This window comes from Pseudophryne corroboree, chromosome 7, assembly GCF_028390025.1.
Source record: "Pseudophryne corroboree isolate aPseCor3 chromosome 7, aPseCor3.hap2, whole genome shotgun sequence".
Lineage (NCBI taxonomy): Eukaryota > Metazoa > Chordata > Amphibia > Anura > Myobatrachidae > Pseudophryne > Pseudophryne corroboree.
The window spans coordinates 102,423,397-102,445,405 of record NC_086450.1 but is presented as its reverse complement, the minus strand read 5'-3'; the positions used below and the strand labels follow the sequence as shown (position 1 = coordinate 102,445,405).

Genomic DNA, 22,009 nt, shown 5'->3' with positions numbered 1-22,009 from the left:
CATGGCTGCTCCACTTTGGGGGCATGTCTAGCACACAAGAAGTACCCACTCACAGGAGCATGACATACCTCCCAGCAGTTGGGACAAAAGTGTTCACTATTAGGGTCTGTCACATAAAAGCTGCAATGGTTGCAGAGCGCATTCCCTGGCACCAGGGGCGGAACTACTGGCGGGGCAGGCAGTGCATTGCACTGGGGCCCCGCCGCACTCAAGGGCCCACAGCCTCCGGCCGGCATTACATGAATGAGTCACAATGACTCATTGTATGTCATGCCGCAGCCGCACACCAGCGCTCCCGTGACCCGCCCGTCATAAGGAACGATTCTGCTGGCCACCCGCACGCGAAGGAGGGAGGAGGGTCCGTCCCTCCCTCCCTCATATACAAACAGGTCACAGTCTCAGTGAAGGAGAGAGCCGCAGCAGCGCTTTGTTACTGGTGGAGGCGCTGCTGCTGCTGCTCCTCTGCTTCACTATAGGCTGTCTCTGAGAACAGCCTATAGGGAAGCAGAGGGGCAGCAGCAGCAGCGCCTCCACCAGTAACACAGCGCTGCTGCGGCTCCCTCCTTCACCTCCCTCCTCCTTCCTCTCTACTGCCCGGGAAGCTGCACCGAGGAGCCTGAGCCAACAGAGAGGGTAAGTATAATTCTTCTTTCTTTCTTTCTTTCTTTCTTTCTTTCTTTCTTTCTTGGGACTGCCTGCCGCAATGTGTAAAAAGGGGGGACTGCCTGCCGCTATGTATAAAAATGGGGAATCTGCCTGCCGCAATGTAAAAATGGGGAATCTGCCTGCATGGGGAATCTGCCTGCCGCAATGTGTAAAAATGGGGAATCTGCCTGCCGCTATGTATAAAAATGGGGAATCTGCCTGCCGCTATGTATAAAAATGGGGAATCTGCCTGCCGCTATGTGTAAAAAGGTAGAATCTGCCTGCCGTAATGTGTAAAAAGGGCACGCTATCTGCCGTTATGTGTAAAAGTGTATGGTGTCTGCCGTAATGTGTAAAATGGGGACGCTGTCTGCCGTAATGTGTAAAATGGGGACGCTGTCTGCCGTAATGTGTAAAAAGTGCACGCTGTCTGCCGCTATGTGTAACGAGGGCACGCTGTCTGCCGCTATGTGTAACGAGGGCACGCTGTCTGCCATTGTGTAAAAAGTGTATGCTGTCTGCCGCTATGTGTAACGAGGGCACGCTGTCTGCCGTTATGTGTAAAAAGTGCACGCTGTCTGCCGTTATGTGTAAAAAGGGGAATCTGTTCGCTGTAAGGAGTAAAAGGGTCTCTACCTGGTGTAGTGGTGCTACTGTGCGGCGTAATTTGAAGAATGGAGACTACTGTGCACCGTTTTATGAATTGGTATTATTTTGTGGACACACCCCTTCCCCACGAAGCCACGCCACTATGTATTTTTGCGCGCGCCTACAGCGCGCACTGCCCATGGGGTGGACTTGGATGGGATGGGGGGGGGGGGGGGGGGCAAAGCATTTTGTTGCACCTGGGCCCACCGCTTGCTTGTTCCGCCACTGCCTGGCACACCATCATTTAGTGAAAGTAGATCCTCCATTGTAATTTCGGGATAAAGGATGCGCTATAGTGTATAAGTGCAATCACTGTATACACACACACACACACACACACACACACACACACACACACACACACACACACACACACACACACACATATAGTATATGCAGAAATACCACAGAACTTACAGGATTTAACATGATTACAGTTGAATAAACTGAAATGTTGATTTGCACATTAGTGGTCATCACCAGAATATATTGTTACATCTGTAAATCCCGAGAGTGCCACAGTATTTCTGCTTATACTACCTGTCATCCCACTAAGGGCACCCGGGCAATTGTGCAGGATAGATAGATAGATAGATAGATAGATAGATAGATAGATAGATAGATAGATAGATAGTACTTTGTACCCTCTCCCCCTCTCTCGGCACCACTGGGTGGACCTGGGAATGAGAGAAGTAGAAGAATAGAGGGGAGCTAATGAGTAAAGGAGCAGGAAAGGGGACAGGCCTGGTCCTGGGAATAGTAGGGACTACTTGGGACGTCTAACACTTGATGGTCTCATGTAAATGGTCTATGAACATTATGAGGGCATGTAGGGAATCAGTTTTGCATTATACAGTTAGGAGGTTGAAGGACATGTGGGGGGGCCTGATAGGCACATAAATGGCATGCAAGGAAACTTTTTGCCTAAGGGTGCTGTTTTTTTTTAAATTGACAAGACTCTAGGATGCCATCATCAAATTTGGGAACCACTGCTACATACATTACTATTACCAAGTGGAGAAACACACACATTGTCCTTAACAAAAAAAATAATTAAAAAATACACTTTGGATCCCACAGGAAAACCCCCACACACATTGGCCCCAACTGGAAAAAAAAATCACACACACATTGGCCCTGACAGTTAGAAATCCCACATATATTGGCCCCAACTGGAACAAAAACACACATTGGCCCCAACAGGAAAAAACACACACACACATTGGCCCTGACAGGGGAAAAACACACATTGGCCCTGACAGGAAAAAACCACACACGTTGGCTCTGACAGGAAAACAAACAAACACACACAGTAGTCCAGAAAGGAAAACAAACACACACACATTGGCTCTGACAGGAAAACCCCACACACATTGGCCCCAACAGGAAAAAAAAAAACCACAAATTGGCCCTAACAGGAAAAAACACATATATTGGTAATCACAGGAAAAAAATAAAACTCAATGATCAATGATTGGAAGATTATATTGCCCCCACAGCCAGGAAAACATAAACCCACAGCGATTAATTTTCAGCACCTCAGTCCTCAACTCCTCAGCACTGAGGTATCACCACAGCCTGTCCTGCCAATGACGTTAGGTCACGCCGACACATCACCATCTGTATGGTCATGCCCGGGATGCATCTGAGACACCTGTAAGAGCCCAACACTGCCCGGGCCAGGCTACAGGAAATTGCGATGCAGCATGGTGGGTGTGGTTTTGGCAGCTGCACTGTGCCTACTATGGGGTGGTGCCCTTGTGCGGACTCTCCACTGGAATATGCCTTGAGACATCCCTGCTTGGCAGCCTGAGGATTGCAGTGCTCTGTGCAGCGGTTGCAGTATGGTACTGTAAGCAGGGAAAACGCGTCATGTGCTATGCTGGCAGTGTACACTGGTTGAGCCTGAGCACATCCTACACTACAACATCCCAGCTTACTTTTATGGGTTACACAACCAGGCACCTGTCAAACAATGGATGTAACCTAAATGATTTAGATTTGATCACTTACATCTTGAACTTTTAAATGTGAAATAAAACTACACAGCCAAAGTAGAGTCTCTTCTCCTCTCTCTAAGGAGTTTATTTACTAAATGTCGAGTTTTATTGCTATCATATCAATGGAAATTGATCTAATTTGATGTTGTCCTACCAGGCTAAAACACACATTTACTAACATTTAAAAATAAATAGCAAAAATCATCTGTTAGTAAATGTGTGTTTCAGTACCTGGAACCTAACATTCATTGAGAACAATTTTCAACAGTTTTACATCGATTAAAATTGATGAAGATCAACCTTTGGTAAATACACTCCTAAAACTGGCCTGTAAAAATCAACAGTGAGCAGCGATCATAGATAAGTAATAATCACAAATATAAGAAACAACAGTTCATAACCAATATCTTGCTTTACTAAGTTAACTATATTATTCTCTTTTATAGGTATTATTATCTTGCCTTCAAAGCACATGAAAACCCACCAGCAACAAAAGAAAGCTGTGCTGCAATACTAGACAAAGCTAAACTTGACAAGTGGTTACTTGGGAGAACTAAGGTAATACTACTTACTATTCAGGTTCTTTGTATGAAGTTAACCTAAAGCTCAAATACTTTTGCACCTCAGAATTCCTATTATATGTGTATTCATCAGTTCATACGATATACTGGTATGCCGGATCGTACTATCTGACTGTCTGTGGTAGTGGGGGTCATTCCGAGTTGTTCGCTCGCTGTTTTTAGCAGTTGTGCAAACGTTAAGCCGCCGCCCACTGGGAGTGTAATTTAGCTTAGCAGAAGTGCGAACGAAAGGATCGCAGAGTGGCTACAAAAAAAAATTGTGAAGTTTTAGAGTAGCTCCAGACCTACTCAGCATTTGCGATCTCTTCAGACCATTCAGTTCCGGATTTGACGTCACAAACACGCCCTGCGTTCGGCCAGCCACGCCTGCATTTTTCTTGGCACGCCTGCGTTTTTTCAAGCACTCCCTGAAAATGGTCAGTTGACACCCAGAAACGCCCACTTCATGTCAATCACTCTGCGGCGGATATTGCGACTGAAAAGCCTCGCTAGACCTTGTGGAAAAATACATCAGCCGTTGTGAAAGTACGTTGTGCGTGCGCACTGCGCCACATACGCATGCGCAGAAGTGCCGTTTTTTTACTTAATCGCAGCGAACATTTTCAGCTAGCGATCAACTTGGAATGACCCCCAGTGACTGCATCATTTCCAACTACAGACAAACTGAAATAATAATTAACTGAAGTACTTAAGCACTCGCACACTGTCCTATAATCTTGATACACAGTATGCTGCCATGGGTGTGGTTCATTAGGTCGACATGAGTTAGGTCGACATACATTGGGTTGACCACGTTTGGTCGACATGCAATAGGTAGACATGATCACTAGGTCGACATGGTCATTAGGTCGAAAAAGGTCGACATGAGGGTTTTTTTTAATAACTTTTTATAGTGTCGTTTTCTTTGAAAAGTGACGGGGAACCCCAATTAGTGCACCGTGTCCCCTCGCATGGCTCGCTTTGCTCGCCATGCTTCGGGCAAGGTGCCTCGCTCTGCTACCGCTGCGCTCGGCACAGGTTACCGTTCCCAATTGTAGTCCACGTGAATCGTTAAGTATGAAAAAGATCAAAAAATGAAAAACATTGTGAAAGACTCATGTCGACTTTTTTCCATGTCGACCTAGTACATGTCGACCTAATGACCATGTCGACCTAATGTAAGTCGTCCAAACGTGGTCAACCCAATGTATGTCGACCTAACTCATGTCGACCTAATGACCGCCATCCTGCTGCCATATACATATGGCTGGCAACTTTTAGGGGGGCAAATATAATCAAGTGGCCCCTGCTTTTCGACCAGGGAACAGTACCGGCAAAATGGATGTGGCAAAAACACTGCAGGTATGGTCATCTAATGGGGATGTGTTTTAAATGTGTAATGTAACAAATGGAAAAATCATTATTTCTAAGAACGATAATCAAGTAGATCATTGGCGTAACTTGTGTTCAATTAGATTTGATCCTCCGCTCCCATGCTGACACGCCCATACATACATTATCTGCCCATACTACGTTACATCTGCATCTGATTTGCCAACCCCTAAAGACTACATTTCTAATTCACATCTTTGCCCACTGTGAGAGAGATGGCATGACGTTCCCCCCTATACACAGTGTGAGAGGCAGAGCTCTGGAGTGCTACTAACATACCTCGCATGTGCACCCAGCAAATAGAGATTGCGGCAGTGACCGGGCCTGCTCCCAGGGTCTGTGCAGCTGCGCCAGCCGCATCGCCCTCCATATGGCTCTGGGTGGGCCCAGAGCTGCCCATTACTATGGTATGCCAAGTGCTGAATCTTGCCTTCTGACAATGAGCTGCTCAGAGCTAGAGGACCCAGCATGATGAATGTCCCTCTCACAAGGCAGCAGCAATCAATCTGAGAAAGGCAGGGGCACAAGGAGTCCTGACACAGACTCTCCCGATAAGCCCTGCCCCTTCTCACCCCCCCTCCCCCCCTCTTCAGTACCTTGAGTTGCTGGGAAAGGAAATCTGGCCCCCCACTTGTCAATGGCAGCCATCTTTTGGTAGCCTGCTATGGGGACAGACATTTTCTGTTAGCGCTTCTCTGCTTACTGGCAGCTAGGGGTTATAGGTTATAAAACAGAGTGGCCAGGAAGCAGGCAGCCCTGAATAAATACACTTGTACCACTAGTCATAGGCAGGCCTAACCTATTTACAATACAATCATGACTAGGGAGATGCTTTGGGGGTGGGCGCTGATTAGCTGTAGTGATGAGCGGGTTCGGTTTCTGAGAAACCGAACCCCCCCGAGCTTTACCTTTTTTACACGGTCCGAGCCATACTCGGATTCTCCCGTATGGCTCGGTTAACCCGAGCGCGCCCGAACGTCATCATCCCGCTGTCGGATTCTCGCGAGATTCGGATTCTATAAGCAGCCGCGCGTCGCCGCCATTTTCACACGTGCATTGAAGATGATAGGGAGAGGACTAGAGATGAGCGCCTGAAATTTTTCGGGTTTTGTGTTTTGGTTTTGGGTTCGGTTCCGCGGCCGTGTTTTGGGTTCGAACGCGTTTTGGCAAAACCTCACCGAATTTTTTTTGTCGGATTCGGGTGTGTTTTGGATTCGGGTGTTTTTTTCAAAAAACACTAAAAAACAGCTTAAATCATAGAATTTGGGGGTCATTTTGATCCCAAAGTATTATTAACCTCAAAAACCATAATTTACACTCATTTTCAGTCTATTCTGAATACCTCACACCTCACAATATTATTTTTAGTCCTAAAATTTGCACCGAGGTCGCTGTGTGAGTAAGATAAGCGACCCTAGTGGCCGACACAAACACCGGGCCCATCTAGGAGTGGCACTGCAGTGTCACGCAGGATGTCCCTTCCAAAAAACCCTCCCCAAACAGCACATGACGCAAAGAAAAAAAGAGGCGCAATGAGGTAGCTGTGTGAGTAAGATTAGCGACCCTAGTGGCCGACACAAACACCGGGCCCATCTAGGAGTGGCACTGCAGTGTCACGCAGGATGGCCCTTCCAAAAAACCCTCCCCAAACAGCACATGACGCAAAGAAAAAAAGAGGCGCAATGAGGTAGCTGTGTGAGTAAGATTAGCGACCCTAGTGGCCGACACAAACACCGGGCCCATCTAGGAGTGGCACTGCAGTGTCACGCAGGATGTCCCTTCCAAAAAACCCTCCCCAAACAGCACATGACGCAAAGAAAAAAAGAGGCGCAATGAGGTAGCTGTGTGAGTAAGATTAGCGACCCTAGTGGCCGACACAAACACCGGGCCCATCTAGGAGTGGCACTGCAGTGTCACGCAGGATGGCCCTTCCAAAAAACCCTCCCCAAACAGCACATGACGCAAAGAAAAAAAGAGGCGCAATGAGGTAGCTGTGTGAGTAAGATTAGCGACCCTAGTGGCCGACACAAACACCGGGCCCATCTAGGAGTGGCACTGCAGTGTCACGCAGGATGTCCCTTCCAAAAAACCCTCCCCAAACAGCACATGACGCAAAGAAAAAAAGAGGCTTTTTACTGATATTTGGTGTTTTGGATTTGACATGCTCTGTACTATGACATTGGGCATCGGCCTTGGCAGACGACGTTGCTGGCATTTCATCGTCTCGGCCATGACTAGTGGCAGCAGCTTCAGCACGAGGTGGAAGTGGATCTTGATCTTTCCCTAATTTTGGAACCTCAACATTTTTGTTCTCCATATTTTAATAGGCACAACTAAAAGGCACCTCAGGTAAACAATGGAGATGGATGGATTGGATACTAGTATACAATTATGGACGGGCTGCCGAGTGCCGACACAGAGGTAGCCACAGCCGTGAACTACCGCACTGTACTGTGTCTGCTGCTAATATATAGACTGGTTGATAAAGAGATAGTATACTCGTAACTAGTATGTATGTATAAAGAAAGAAAAAAAAACCACGGTTAGGTCACTGGTATATACAATTATGGACGGGCTGCCGAGTGCCGACACAGAGGTAGCCACAGCCGTGAACTACCGCACTGTACTGTGTCTGCTGCTAATATATAGACTGGTTGATAAAGAGATAGTATACTCGTAACTAGTATGTATGTATAAAGAAAGAAAAAAAAACCACGGTTAGGTCACTGGTATATACAATTATGGACGGGCTGCCGAGTGCCGACACAGAGGTAGCCACAGCCGTGAACTACCGCACTGTACTGTGTCTGCTGCTAATATATAGACTGGTTGATAAAGAGATAGTATACTCGTAACTAGTATGTATGTATAAAGAAAGAAAAAAAAACCACGGTTAGGTCACTGGTATATACAATTATGGACGGGCTGCCGAGTGCCGACACAGAGGTAGCCACAGCCGTGAACTACCGCACTGTACTGTGTCTGCTGCTAATATATAGACTGGTTGATAAAGAGATAGTATACTCGTAACTAGTATGTATGTATAAAGAAAGAAAAAAAAACCACGGTTAGGTCACTGGTATATACAATTATGGACGGGCTGCCGAGTGCCGACACAGAGGTAGCCACAGCCGTGAACTACCGCACTGTACTGTGTCTGCTGCTAATATATAGACTGGTTGATAAAGAGATAGTATACTCGTAACTAGTATGTATGTATAAAGAAAGAAAAAAAAACCACGGTTAGGTCACTGGTATATACAATTATGGACGGGCTGCGGAGTGCCGACACAGAGGTAGCCACAGCCGTGAACTACCGCACTGTACTGTGTCTGCTGCTAATATATAGACTGGTTGATAAAGAGATAGTATACTCGTAACTAGTATGTATGTATAAAGAAAGAAAAAAAAACCACGGTTAGGTGGTATATACAATTATGGACGGGCTGCCGAGTGCCGACACAGAGGTAGCCACAGCCGTGAACTACCGCACTGTACTGTGTCTGCTGCTAATATATAGACTGGTTGATAAAGAGATAGTATACTCGTAACTAGTATGTATGTATAAAGAAAGAAAAAAAAACCACGGTTAGGTCACTGGTATATACAATTATGGACGGGCTGCCGAGTGCCGACACAGAGGTAGCCACAGCCGTGAACTACCGCACTGTACACTGGTTGATAAAGAGATAGTAGTATACTCGTAACAACTAGTATGACGACGGTATAAAGAATGAAAAAAAAACCACGGTTAGGTGGTATATAATACAATTATGGTTGGACGGACTGCCTGCCGAGTGCCGACACAGAGGTAGCCACAGCCGTGAACTACCGCACTGTACACTGGTTGATAAAGAGATAGTAGTATACTCGTAACAACTAGTATGACGACGGTATAAAGAATGAAAAAAAAACCACGGTTAGGTGGTATATAATACAATTATGGTTGGACGGACTGCCTGCCGAGTGCCGACACAGAGGTAGCCACAGCCGTGAACTACCGCACTGTACACTGGTTGATAAAGAGATAGTAGTATACTCGTAACAACTAGTATGACGACGGTATAAAGAACGAAAAAAAAACCACGGTTAGGTGGTATATATTATAATACAATTATGGATGGACGGACTGCCTGCCGAGTTCCGACACAGAGGTAGCCACAGCCGTGAACTACCGCACTGTACACTGGTTGATAAAGAGATAGTAGTATACTCGTAACAACTAGTATGACGACGGTATAAAGAACGAAAAAAAAACCACGGTTAGGTGGTATATATTATAATACAATTATGGATGGACGGACTGCCTGCCGAGTTCCGACACAGAGGTAGCCACAGCCGTGAACTACCGCACTGTACACTGGTTGATAAAGAGATAGTAGTATACTCGTAACAACTAGTATGACTATGACGACGGTATAAAGAAAGAAAAAAAAAACCACGGTTAGGTGGTATATAATACAATTATGGATGGACGGACTGCCTGCCGAGTGCCGACACAGAGGTAGCCACAGCCGTGAACTACCGCACTGTACTGTGTCTGCTGCTAATATAGACTGGTTGATAAAGAGATAGTATACAATACTACTAATATACTGGTGGTCAGGCACTGGTCACCACTAGTCACACTGGCAGTGGCACTCCTGCAGCAAAAGTGTGCACTGTTTAATTTTAATATAATATTATTTATCATGTACTCCTGGCTCCTGCTATAACAACCTGCAGTGCTCCCCAGTCTCCCCCACAATTATAAGCTTTATATACAATACATTGATGTGCAGCACACTGGGCTGAGCAGTGCACACAGACTGAGTCACTGTGTGACTGTGTATCGTTTTTTCAGGCAGAGAACGGATATATTAAATAAAACAAACAACTGCACTGTCTCTGGTGGTCACTGGTCACTGTGGTCGTCAGTCACTAAACTCTGTCTGCACTCTGCACTCTCTTCTAATCTACAGTATCACAGCAATCTCTCTCTCTCTCTCTCTTCTAAATCTAATCTAAATGGAGAGGACGCCAGCCACGTCCTCTCCCTATCAATCTCAATGCACGTGTGAAAATGGCGGCGACGCGCGGCTCCTTATATAGAATCCGAGTCTCGCGATAGAATCCGAGCCTCGCGAGAATCCGACAGCGTCATGATGACGTTCGGGCGCGCTCGGGTTAACCGAGCAAGGCGGGAAGATCCGAGTCGCTCGGACCCGTGAAAAAAAAAGTGAAGTTCGTGCGGGTTCGGATTCAAAGAAACCGAACCCGCTCATCTCTAGAGAGGACGTGGCTGGCGTCCTCTCCGTTTAGTAGAAGACAGTTGATTTGATTGCTTGTTTATTACTATAATTGTGGGGAGGATTGGGGAGCATCTGTTAGGAGGAGTACAGTGCAGAGTTTAGTTTTTATCCGTTCTCTGCCTGAAAAAAACGCTCCATACCATATCTGTGCTCAGTGTGCTGCATGATATATCTGTGCTGAGTGCTCACACTGCTTAATTGTGGGGACTGGGGAGCAGCTATAGCAGGAGTACAGTGCAGAGTTTTGCTGACAGTGACCACCACTATACGTTTGTCTGCCTGAAAAACACTCCATATCTGTGCTCACAGTGTGCTGCTTTATTGTGGGGACTGGGGACCACCAGTATAATTAATATTATATAGGAGGAGTACAGTGCAGAGTGCACTGCTACCTACCTCTGTGTCGTCATCCATTAAGTATACTATCCATCTACATTCCTATACCTGTGGTGCATTTTAGTTTAGCAGTTTGCTGACAGTGTCCACCAGGTCCAGTATACTGTATATAGCAGTACGGTAGGCCACTGCTGTACCTACCTCTGTGTCGTCACTCATCATCCATTAAGTATACTATCCATCCATCTACATTGTATACCTGTGGTGCCTTTTTTTAGACTAGTTTAGCAGTTTGCTGACAGTGTCCACCAGGTCCAGTATACTGTATATAGCAGTACGGTAGGTCACTGCTGTGTACCTACCTCTGTGTCGTCACTCGTCATCCATTAAGTATACTATCCATCCATCTACATTGTATACCTGTGGTGCCTTTTTTTTAGGCTAGTTTAGCAGTTTGCTGACAGTGTCCACCAGGTCCAGTATACTGTATATAGCAGTACGGTAGGCCACTGCTGTGTACCTACCTCTGTGTCGTCACTCGTCATCCATTAAGTATACTATCCATCCATCTACATTCTATACCTGTGGTGCCTTTTTTTTAGACTAGTTTAGCAGTTTGCTGACAGTGTCCACCAGGTCCAGTATACTGTATATAGCAGTACGGTAGGCCATTGCTGTGTACCTATACCTCTGTGTCGTCACTCGTCATCCATTAAGTATACTATCCATCCATCTACATTGTATACCTGTGGTGCCTTTTTTTTAGACTAGTTTAGCAGTTTGCTGACAGTGTCCACCAGGTCCAGTATACTGTATATAGCAGTACGGTAGGCCACTGCTGTGTACCTACCTCTGTGTCATCACTCGTCATCCATTAAGTATACTATCCATCCATCTACATTGTATACCTGTGGTGCCTTTTTTTTAGACTAGTTTAGCAGTTTGCTGACAGTGTCCACCAGGTCCAGTATACTGTATATAGCAGTACGGTAGGCCACTGCTGTGTACCTACCTCTGTGTCGTCACTCGTCATCCATTAAGTATACTATCCATCTACATTCTATACCTGTGGTGCATTTTAGTTGTGCGCAGTAAATATAGTAGTAGGCCATTGCTATTGATACTGGCATATAATTCCACACATTAAAAAATGGAGAACAAAAATGTGGAGGTTAAAGGGAAAGATCAAGATCCACTTCCACCTCGTGCTGAAGCTGCTGCCACTAGTCATGGCCGAAACGATGAAATGCCATCAACGTCGTCTGCCAAGGCCGATGCCCAATGTCATAGTAGAGAGCATGTAAAATCCAAAACACAAAAGTTCAGTAAAATGACCCAAAAATCAAAATTAAAAGCGTCTGAGGAGAAGCGTAAACTTGCCAATATGCCATTTACGACACGGAGTGGCAAGGAACGGCTGAGGCCCTGGCCTATGTTCATGGCTAGTGGTTCAGCTTCAAATGAGGATGGAAGCACTCATCCTCTCGCTAGAAAAAAGAAAAGACTTAAGCTGGCAAAAGCACAGCAAAGAACTGTGCGTTCTTCAAAATCACAAATCCCCAAGGAGAGTCCAATTGTGTCGGTTGCGATGCCTGACCTTCCCAACACTGGACGGGAAGAGCTTGCGCCTTCCACCATTTGCACGCCCCCTGCAAGTGCTGGAAGGAGCACCCGCAGTCCAGTTCCTGATAGTCAAATTGAATATGTCACTGTTGAAGTACACCAGGATGAGGATATGGGTGTTGCTGGCGCTGGGGAGGAAATTGACAAGGAGGATTCTGATGGTGAGGTGGTTTGTTTAAGTCAGGCACCCGGGGAGACACCTGTTGTCCGTGGGAGGAATATGGCCATTGACATGCCTGGTCAAAATACTAAAAAAATCAGCTCTTCGGTGTGGAATTATTTCAACACAAATGCGGACAACAGGTGTCAAGCCGTGTGTTGCCTTTGTCAAGCTGTAATAAGTAGGGGTAAGGACGTTAACCACCTCGGAACATCCTCCCTTATACGTCACCTGCAGCGCATTCATCATAAGTCAGTGACAAGTTCAAAAACTTTGGGTGACAGCGGAAGCAGTCCACTGACTACTAAATCCCTTCCTCTTGTAACCAAGCTCCTGCAAACCACACCACCAACTCCCTCAGTGTCAATTTCCTCCTTACCCAGGAAAGCCAGTAGTCCTGCAGGCCATGTCACTGGCAAGTCTGACGAGTCCTCTCCTGCCTGGGATTCCTCCGATGCATCCTTGAGTGTAACGCCTACTGCTGCTGGCGCTGCTGTTGTTGCTGCTGGGAGTCGATCGTCATCCCAGAGGGGAAGTCGGAAGACCACTTGTACTACTTCCAGTAAGCAATTGACTGTCCAACAGTCCTTTGTGAGGAAGATGAAATATCACAGCAGTCATCCTGCTGCAAAGCGGATAACTGAGGCGGTGAGAAACGTGGTTCTGGTATCCATCGTTAATTCAGAGCTAACTAGAGACTTGATTGAGGTACTGTGTCCCCGGTACCAAATACCATCTAGGTTCAATTTCTCTAGGCAGGCGATACCGAAAATGTACACAGACCTCAGAAAAAGACTCACCAGTGTCCTAAAAAATGCAGTTGTACCCAATGTCCACTTAACCACGGACATGTGGACAAGTGGAGCAGGGCAGACTCAGGACTATATGACTGTGACAGCCCACTGGGTAGATGTATTGCCTCCCGCAGCAAGAACAGCAGCGGCGGCACCAGTAGCAGCATCTCGCAAACGCCAACTCGTTCCTAGGCAGGCTACGCTTTGTATCACCGCTTTCCAGAATAGCCACACAGCTGAAAACCTCTTACGGCAACTGAGGAAGATCATCGCAGAATGGCTTACCCCAATTGGACTCTCCTGGGGATTTGTGACATCGGACAACGCCAGCAATATTATGCGTGCATTACATCTGGGCAAATTCCATCACGTCCCATGTTTTGCACATACCTTGAATTTGGTGGTGCAGAATTATTTAAAACACGACAGGGGCGTGCAAGAGATGCTGTCGGTGGCCCGAAGAATCGCGGGCCACTTTCGGCGTTCAGGCACCGCGTACCGAAGACTGGAGCACCACCAAACATTCCTGAACCTGCCCTGCCATCATCTGAAGCAAGAGGTGGTAACGAGGTGGAATTCAACCCTCTATATGCTTCAGAGGATGGAGGAGCAGCAAAAGGCCATTCAAGCCTATACATCTGGCCACGATATAGGCAAAGGAGGTGGAATGCACCTGACTCAAGCGCAGTGGAGAATGATTTCAACGTTGTGCAAGGTTCTGCAACCCTTTGAACTTGCCACACGTGAAGTCAGTTCAGACACTGCCAGCCTGAGTCAGGTCATTCCCCTCATCAGGCTTTTGCAGAAGAAGCTGGAGACATTGAAGGAGGAGCTAAAACAGAGCGATTCCGCTAGGCATGTGGGACTTGTGGATGGAGCCCTTAATTCGCTTAACCAGGATTCACGGGTGGTCAATCTGTTGAAATCAGAGCACTACATTTTGGCCACCGTGCTCGATCCTAGATTTAAAACCTACGTTGTATCTCTCTTTCCGGCAGACACAAGTCTGCAGAGGTTCAAAGACCTGCTGGTGAGAAAATTGTCAAGTCAAGCGGAACGTGACCCGTCACCATCTCCTCCTTCACATTCTCCCGCAACTGGGGGTGCGAGGAAAAGGCTAAGAATTCCGAGCCCACCCGCTGGCGGTGATGCAGGGCAGTCTGGAGCGAGTGCTGACATCTGGTCCGGACTGAAGGACCTGGCAACGATTACTGACATGTCGTCTACTGTCACTGCATATGATTCTCTCACCATTGAAAGAATGGTGGAGGATTATATGAGTGACCGCATCCAAGTAGGCACGTCAGACAGTCCGTACGTATACTGGCAGGAAAAAGAGGCAATTTGGAGGCCCTTGCAGAAACTGGCTTTATTCTACCTAAGTTGCCCTCCCTCCAGTGTGTACTCCGAAAGAGTGTTTAGTGCAGCCGCTCACCTTGTCAGCAATCGGCGTACGAGGTTACTTCCAGAAAATGTGGAGAAGATGATGTTCATTAAAATTAATTATAATCAATTCCTCCGTGGAGACATTCACCAGCAGCAATTGCCTCCAGAAAGTACACGGGGACCTGAGATGGTGGATTCCAGTGGGGACAAATTAATAATCTGTGAGGAGGGGGATGTACACAGTGAAAGGGGTGAGGAATCGGAGGATGATGATGAGGTGGACATCTTGCCTCTGTAGAGCCAGATTGTGCAAGGAGAGATTGATTGCTTCTTTTTTGGTGGGGGCCCAAACCAACCAGTCATTTCAGTCACAGTCGTGTGGCAGACCCTGTCGCTGAAATGATGGGTTCGTTAAATTGTGCATGTCCTGTTTATACAACATAAGGGTGGGTGGGAGGGCCCAAGGACAATTCCATCTTGCACCTCTTTTTTCTTTCATTGACCTTTCATTCTTTCATCGACCTTGGTGCGCCTCTTTTTTTCTTTGCATCATGTGCTGTTTGGGGAGTATTTTTTGGAAGGGCCATCCTGTCTTGATTGACACTGCAGTGCCACTCCTAGATGGGCCAGGTGTTTGTGTCGGCCACTTGGGTCGCTTAGCTTAGTCACACAGCGACCTTGGTGCGCCTCTTTTTTTTCTTTGAATCATGTGCTGTTTGGGGACAATTTTTTGGAAGTGCCATCCTGCCTGACACTGCAGTGCCACTCCTAGATGGGCCAGGTGTTTGTGTCGGCCACTTGGGTCGCTTAGCTTAGCCATCCAGCGACCTTGGTGCAAATTTTAGGACTAAAAATAATATTGTGAGGTGTGAGGTGTTCAGAATAGACTGAAAATGAGTGGAAATTATGGTTATTGAGGTTAATAATACTATGGGATCAAAATGACCCCCAAATTCTATGATTTAAGCTGTTTTTGAGGGTTTTTTGAAAAAAACACCCGAATCCAAAACACACCCGAATCCGACAAAAAATTTTCGGTGAGGTTTTGCCAAAACGCGTCCGAATCCAAAACACGGCCGCGGAACCGAACCCAAAACACAAAACCCGAAAAATTTCCGGTGCACATCACTAATTAGCTGTAACCCCTAGCAACAGATCATATATCAGCTTTCAGAAGAATCTGAGTTACAGATCTAGAGGTGATGAATCAGTGGATCATGTTGTAATGATGCACACGGTTTCCCAAAAGGTTTATTTCTCACAAAGCCTGATGATCTAAAAGGGACTGTTGCAATAAAAGCTATTTCCAGTGCTCTGTCTGTCTGTTTGTTTGTTTGTTTGTTTGTTTGTTTGTTTGTTTGTTTGTTTATCAGTTGTCTGTGAGTTGGAACAAACATATAAACACTTCTCTTGATCACAGTCACCCGTACAGATGCCTACAGTTTAGTCTAAAAGTGTCACTGTCCATAAACTGCTTTCTTGGCAATACTACTCTGAGACATCTGTTTCTTCAGTCACATTGATTTTATTATTGAATAACTGCAGTTTTAATTCACCACAGCCATGTAGTGTAATAATATAATTCTCCATTTACTGTTTAAAAAGCAAGTAAAGTCTTTGTTTTACGTTCATTTAGATCAAAGCCTATACAACATTGAGCTTAAAATGGCTAAAGAGTTTAATACTTATACAACTAAAAAGACAAACCCAGGGAAATTTACTAAGAAATCAACCATAATCGCCCCTAATCGTAGGAACAAAAATCGCACATTTACTACCAGGCGTGTATTTAGTCGCATTGTGGCGTGTGCGATTTGTGTCCATTTTGTGCCTTTCGCATGGTCGCTTCGTAAGTCACATTTGAATGTGCTATAATTTGCAGAATGCCTCAGAAGATGCATGCCAACACAAGTAACAGTAAGGTGACAAAGAGCCTAATTCAGATCTGATCGCAGCAGCAAATTTGTCAGCTAATGGGCAAAACCATGTGCACTGCAGGGGGGGCAGATATAACATGTGCAGAGAGAGTTAGATTTGGGTGGGGTGTGTTCAAACTGAAATCTAAATTGCAGTGTAAAAATAAAGCAGCCAGTATTTACTCTGCACAGAAACAATATAACCCACCCAAATCTAACTCTCTTTGCAAATTTTATACCTGCCCCCCCCCCTGCAGTGCACATGGTTTTGCCCAATAGCTAACAAATTTCACACCTCCCAACATGACCCTCTCCAGGAGGGACAAAACGCTCTGCTGCTGGACTTTTCTCTTAATTTATGATTGCCGGCACCTGTGTTGAACAGGTTAATGGATAAGAAAGGTGTTTTAGCACAGGTGAGGGCAATCATAAATTAAGAGGGAAGTCCAGTAGCAGAGTATTCTGTCCCTCCGGCTCCTGGAGAGGGTCATGTTGGGAGGTATGCAATTTGCTGCTGCGATCAGATCTGAATTAGGGGGGTCATTCTGAGTTGATCGCTAGTTGCCGTTGTTCGCAGCGCAGCGATCAGGCTAAAAATCTGCATTTCTGTGCATGCGTATGGGCCGCAGTGCGCACGCGCGGCATACTTTCACAACAAACTATGCAGTTTCACACAAGGTTGAGTGACTCTTTTCAGTCGCTCTGCTGATCGTTGAGTGATTGACATGAATGGGGCATTTCAGGGAGGTAACTCACCATTTTCCGGGAGTGTGCTAAAAAACGCAGGCGTGTCAAATGAAAACGCAGGCGTGCCTGGGAAAACGGGGGAGTGGCTGGCCGGACGCAGGGCGTGTATGTGACGTCAAAACAGGAACTAAATAGTCTGCAGTGATCGCAAGGTAGGAGTAGGTCTGCAGCTACTCAGAAACTGCATGAAAATATTTTGGAGCAGTTCTGCGAACCTTTCGGTCGCACTTCTGCTAAGCTAAGATACACTCCCAGAGAGCGGCGGCTTAGCATTTGCATTGCTTCTAAAAGCAGCTAGCGAGCGATCAACTCGGAATGAGGGCCTAGGTGCGGGACACATGAAATTACTGCCTGGATCCAGGCTACTCCAAAACCTGCCTCTGCCATGGTTGAAAGCAGGCAGTGGGGCAGATGTATTAAGCCTGGAGACGGCATAAGGAGTGATAAACCAGTGATAAGTGAAGGTGATAAATGCACCAGCCAATCAGCTCCAATATGTAAATTAACAGATAGGAGCCGATTGGCTTGTGCATTTATCACCTTGCACTTATCACTGGTTTATCACTTCCTTATGCCGTCTCCATGCTTAATACATCTGGCCCAGTGAGTGCTGCAGGTGACTTGGTGGACTTTTATTAGCATTCTGATTGGTAATGCATTAATTATAATGGTTTTCACATGTTGCTTTTTTGGAAGTGGTGCATTGAGGTGCATTTTTGAGTGACTTTGGAGCTTTTGATGGAATTTAGGAAAAAGTTCCATAAAAAAACAACAACAACAGTTTATTGATTTAGTGCATTGAGGTGCGATTCTGTTGCAAATTTGCATGCATGTGCAGGTCAATTCTTAGTAAATGTGAGATTTCCAATGATACCAACGTTATTTTGACTTTGTTTGTGCCAATGGTGATTTAACATGCGACTTTCATGGTGAATTGATCCTTAGTGAATTTACGATTTGCAAAATCGCATCTTGTTCGGCAAAAAAAGGCAAATTGACCAAAGTCGACCCAGTAAATTTCACCGACAGAGTGACTTATGGTGTGCAGGCCTGCTTGGTAAAAATGCATTGTGTGGATTATATATTTTCACTCAGGGGCAACCGTAGTGCCATTAATGTACCAGTACTGTACTGCACCTCCCCAGATTTGTCTGCCTACCAGCAAACCAGCACATCTAGTTTTCCTGGGCATTTCCCCAGAATGGAGAGTAGCTGTGCCATGAAATGAAAGTGTTTTGTAGTGTACATTCAGTGTGCTTTGCAGATGAGAGGAGATATAGCAAGCTCCTGCGATCTTCCCCTACCTTCTCACTTCCCTATGTCATTAATTCCCTTATTTGTCTTATTTCTGGGTACATGGGTAACATACTATAAAAAATAGTACTAAAATCTATTACTTTCTTGAAACAATTTTAATGTGTGAATGATATATGATAGAAAACAAACTACACAGGATAACTGCATATTAGTCCATCAACACCTAAAATTTGCCAAAAGTTTCTTCATAGGACTAATACGTGTGAAATGATGACTTTTTTCTCTATTTAAGGTGTTCCTGAAATACTACCACGTGGAGCAGCTAAACCTCTTACTGCGAGAGGTGATTGGACGAGTGGTGGTGATGCAAGCCTATACCAAAGGGTGGCTCGGTGCAAGGAGATATAGAAAAGTGAAACAGAAAAGGAACAAGAGTGCTGTCTGCATCCAGGCTGGTAAATATATCATGTGGGAATAGTTTGTCATCCTGTGCTGTAAGAAACAACTTTACCTCAAAAATTGCCTGTGTCTGATGTGGGGCCGGGAAGGTGTTTTAGTGAGTAGGGTGCCACTACCCCTGGTGCCTTCCTAGATATGCCTCTGAGGAGGCGTGGCAGATCTAAAATGGGTGCAGGGAGCGCAGTAAACACAGGCCCACAACTAGAGCCGTAACTAGACTTTTTGTTGCCCTGCGCCAGAAAGAGAATTGCCCCCCCCCCCCCCATTTTTCCACCAGTTACATAAGGACATAAGGTGCATGCCTCGTGGGGAAGGGGCATGACAAGATTAATCCCAGAGAAAGCCCATGCTATGATGCACATTTCCATATATATGTCGTCCATATATATTACACACACATTTATAGAACACTGCAAGAACATGGATATGGACACAAATCCTCTTTATACCACATTCATGAACTGAACACCAGAGTTGCTGGCATTCAGTAACAATACCTTTATTAAATAACACATTGCAATATACTGTAACACCCAGGACTCAAACCCACAACCTGCTGCATCCCAGCCAAATACCCCACACGCTAAGCCACTTGATCCCACATAAAAACTATGAGATTTCTAACTATATGATACTACCTGTACCCTGTAAAAAAATAACCAGCACCATAATCGAGCAGATCCATGCAGTGTGCAGCCACACATCCAATCCCTTGCAGCCACACACTACATAGATCTGCGCAGCTGCAGCGCTGATCACCCCTTCACAAAGTACAAGGTTAACTTCAAATAGTTAGAACTCTCCAGCTTTGAATTCTCTTGCTTTCTATGCAGATAGCTCAATGAATAGAGTTTCCAACTGCAATGCCATAGGCAATGGGTTTGAATCCTGGCCAGATCAGCATCCCAAAATATAATAAAGGACAGTGCAACTGATCAACAAAGAGCTGTCAAGTCAAGTCCATGAATGTTGTATAGCAACAAAAGGGGTGGGGGTAGGAGACGGGATGTAGTCACGTTACCGGTGGTCAGTATACCGACTCTCGGAATACCGACACACGGACTATTCCCACTCGTGGCTGTCCACAACAGCATGCCCCCACAGAATGCCCCCCTGCCGGAATTCTAGCGGGCGGGAACCCGGCGTCGGGATGCTGACTGCTGGGATCCCAGCTGCCGCTCACGCGATCCCAACCTGGAGAAAGGGGTAGCCAGTCGATGCTGGGCTTCAAAAAGGGCGGCAGCTGCAAGTGAAAGTAATTAGATAATTTATAATTGACAAGTGCTACCAACAGCGACCGCTACCCTGCAGCGCTATGTGCGGAGCACACTCCACACACACACACCTAGTTACGGCCCTGCCCACAACACACACTCTGCACCCGTTCAGTAAATTTACTTTCCATGGAGGCTGATTCTCAGGTAAAACGGCACATGTGCTCATGCGAGGGGGGGGGAGGGGCGATTGGACATTGCACACAGGCCTCCACCACTCATTAGGAGACACGTCTCTTGTATACAGGGCTGTAGGAGGGGTGTGCGGGTGGGGCCCCGTGACCTCTTACTAGGTGTGGGTATGGAACGGCACCCTGCGGTCAGTAATGTAGCTTCATTGCTGCTCAGAGCATCCAACGGACCATCCTGGCACACACCCTGCAATGTGTAGAGATGCCCGATGCATCCAGGCAGCTCTCGACTTTTCTCCTGCCGATGGCCCTGTCCTCTCCGTTATGTCGTGGGTTCAGGGGACTGGGCCGACAAAGGGAACCAGTGAGTATCCCCTTTCTTCCTGGCTTTTTCTCTTCCATTTGTATTCCTCTGTATAGTACCAATCAGTGCAAATGTATTAATTTCCATGTGTATTGTGTGATATAATAATTACCTTAAATTTATACAGTGTTGTCTGTCTAATGCAAGGGTGGACAATTATTTCATTTTGGGGGGCACTTTTTAGTGAACTGTCACACACAAAATATTTAGTATTTACAATACTGTAGCTGTCGTAACAAATACAATAAAATGAAACTCTAAGGAACTCATCATGATCAGTGGCATGAATAAAACCTCTTTCTCTGAGTCTGGCCGCAGTGCCAGATCTGCGGGATATACAGTATGAAACCTGCTTAATATGGCTAAAACATAAAGCAGACAATCCTGTAGTTTGGAAAATATAACAAAAAAATGACTAAATTAATATAAACTGGGATCAGGTGCTATACTTCGTGCTGCTGCCAGAAGGCTGTATCCCCTAACACAGAACACTTGTAAATCACAAAAAGGTAGGCAGCACTAAAGTGACCTCTTACTAGGTGTGGGTATGGAACGGCACCCTGCGGTCAGTAATGTAGCTTCATTGCTGCTCAGAGCATCCAACGGACCATCCTGGCACACACCCTGCAATGTGTAGAGATGCCCGATGCATCCAGGCAGCTCTCGACTTTTCTCCTGCCGATGGCCCTGTCCTCTCCGTTATGTCGTGGGTTCAGGGGACTGGGCCGACAAAGGGAACCAGTGAGTATCCCCTTTCTTCCTGGCTTTTTCTCTTCCATTTGTATTCCTCTGTATAGTACCAATCAGTGCAAATGTATTAATTTCCATGTGTATTGTGTGATATAATAATTACCTTAAATTTATACAGTGTTGTCTGTCTAATGCAAGGGTGGACAATTATTTCATTTTGGGGGGCACTTTTTAGTGAACTGTCACACACAAAATATTTAGTATTTACAATACTGTAGCTGTCGTAACAAATACAATAAAATGAAACTCTAAGGAACTCATCATGATCAGTGGCAT

The 22,009-nt window shown here is 45.9% G+C and overlaps 1 protein-coding gene across 4 annotated transcripts in view; it reads left to right on the top strand.

The window, feature by feature from the left end:
- The window catches only part of MYO3B (myosin IIIB), a 625,340-nt gene that overhangs the window by 406,382 nt on the left and 196,949 nt on the right, over positions 1-22,009 (top strand). For all 4 annotated transcript variants that reach the window (XM_063933501.1, XM_063933502.1, XM_063933503.1 and 1 more), the window contains exons 19-20: positions 3,740-3,851; positions 19,048-19,210. In XM_063933501.1, the coding sequence (XP_063789571.1) occupies positions 3,740-3,851; positions 19,048-19,210 (275 nt within the window). The remainder of the gene's footprint in view (positions 1-3,739; positions 3,852-19,047; positions 19,211-22,009) is intronic.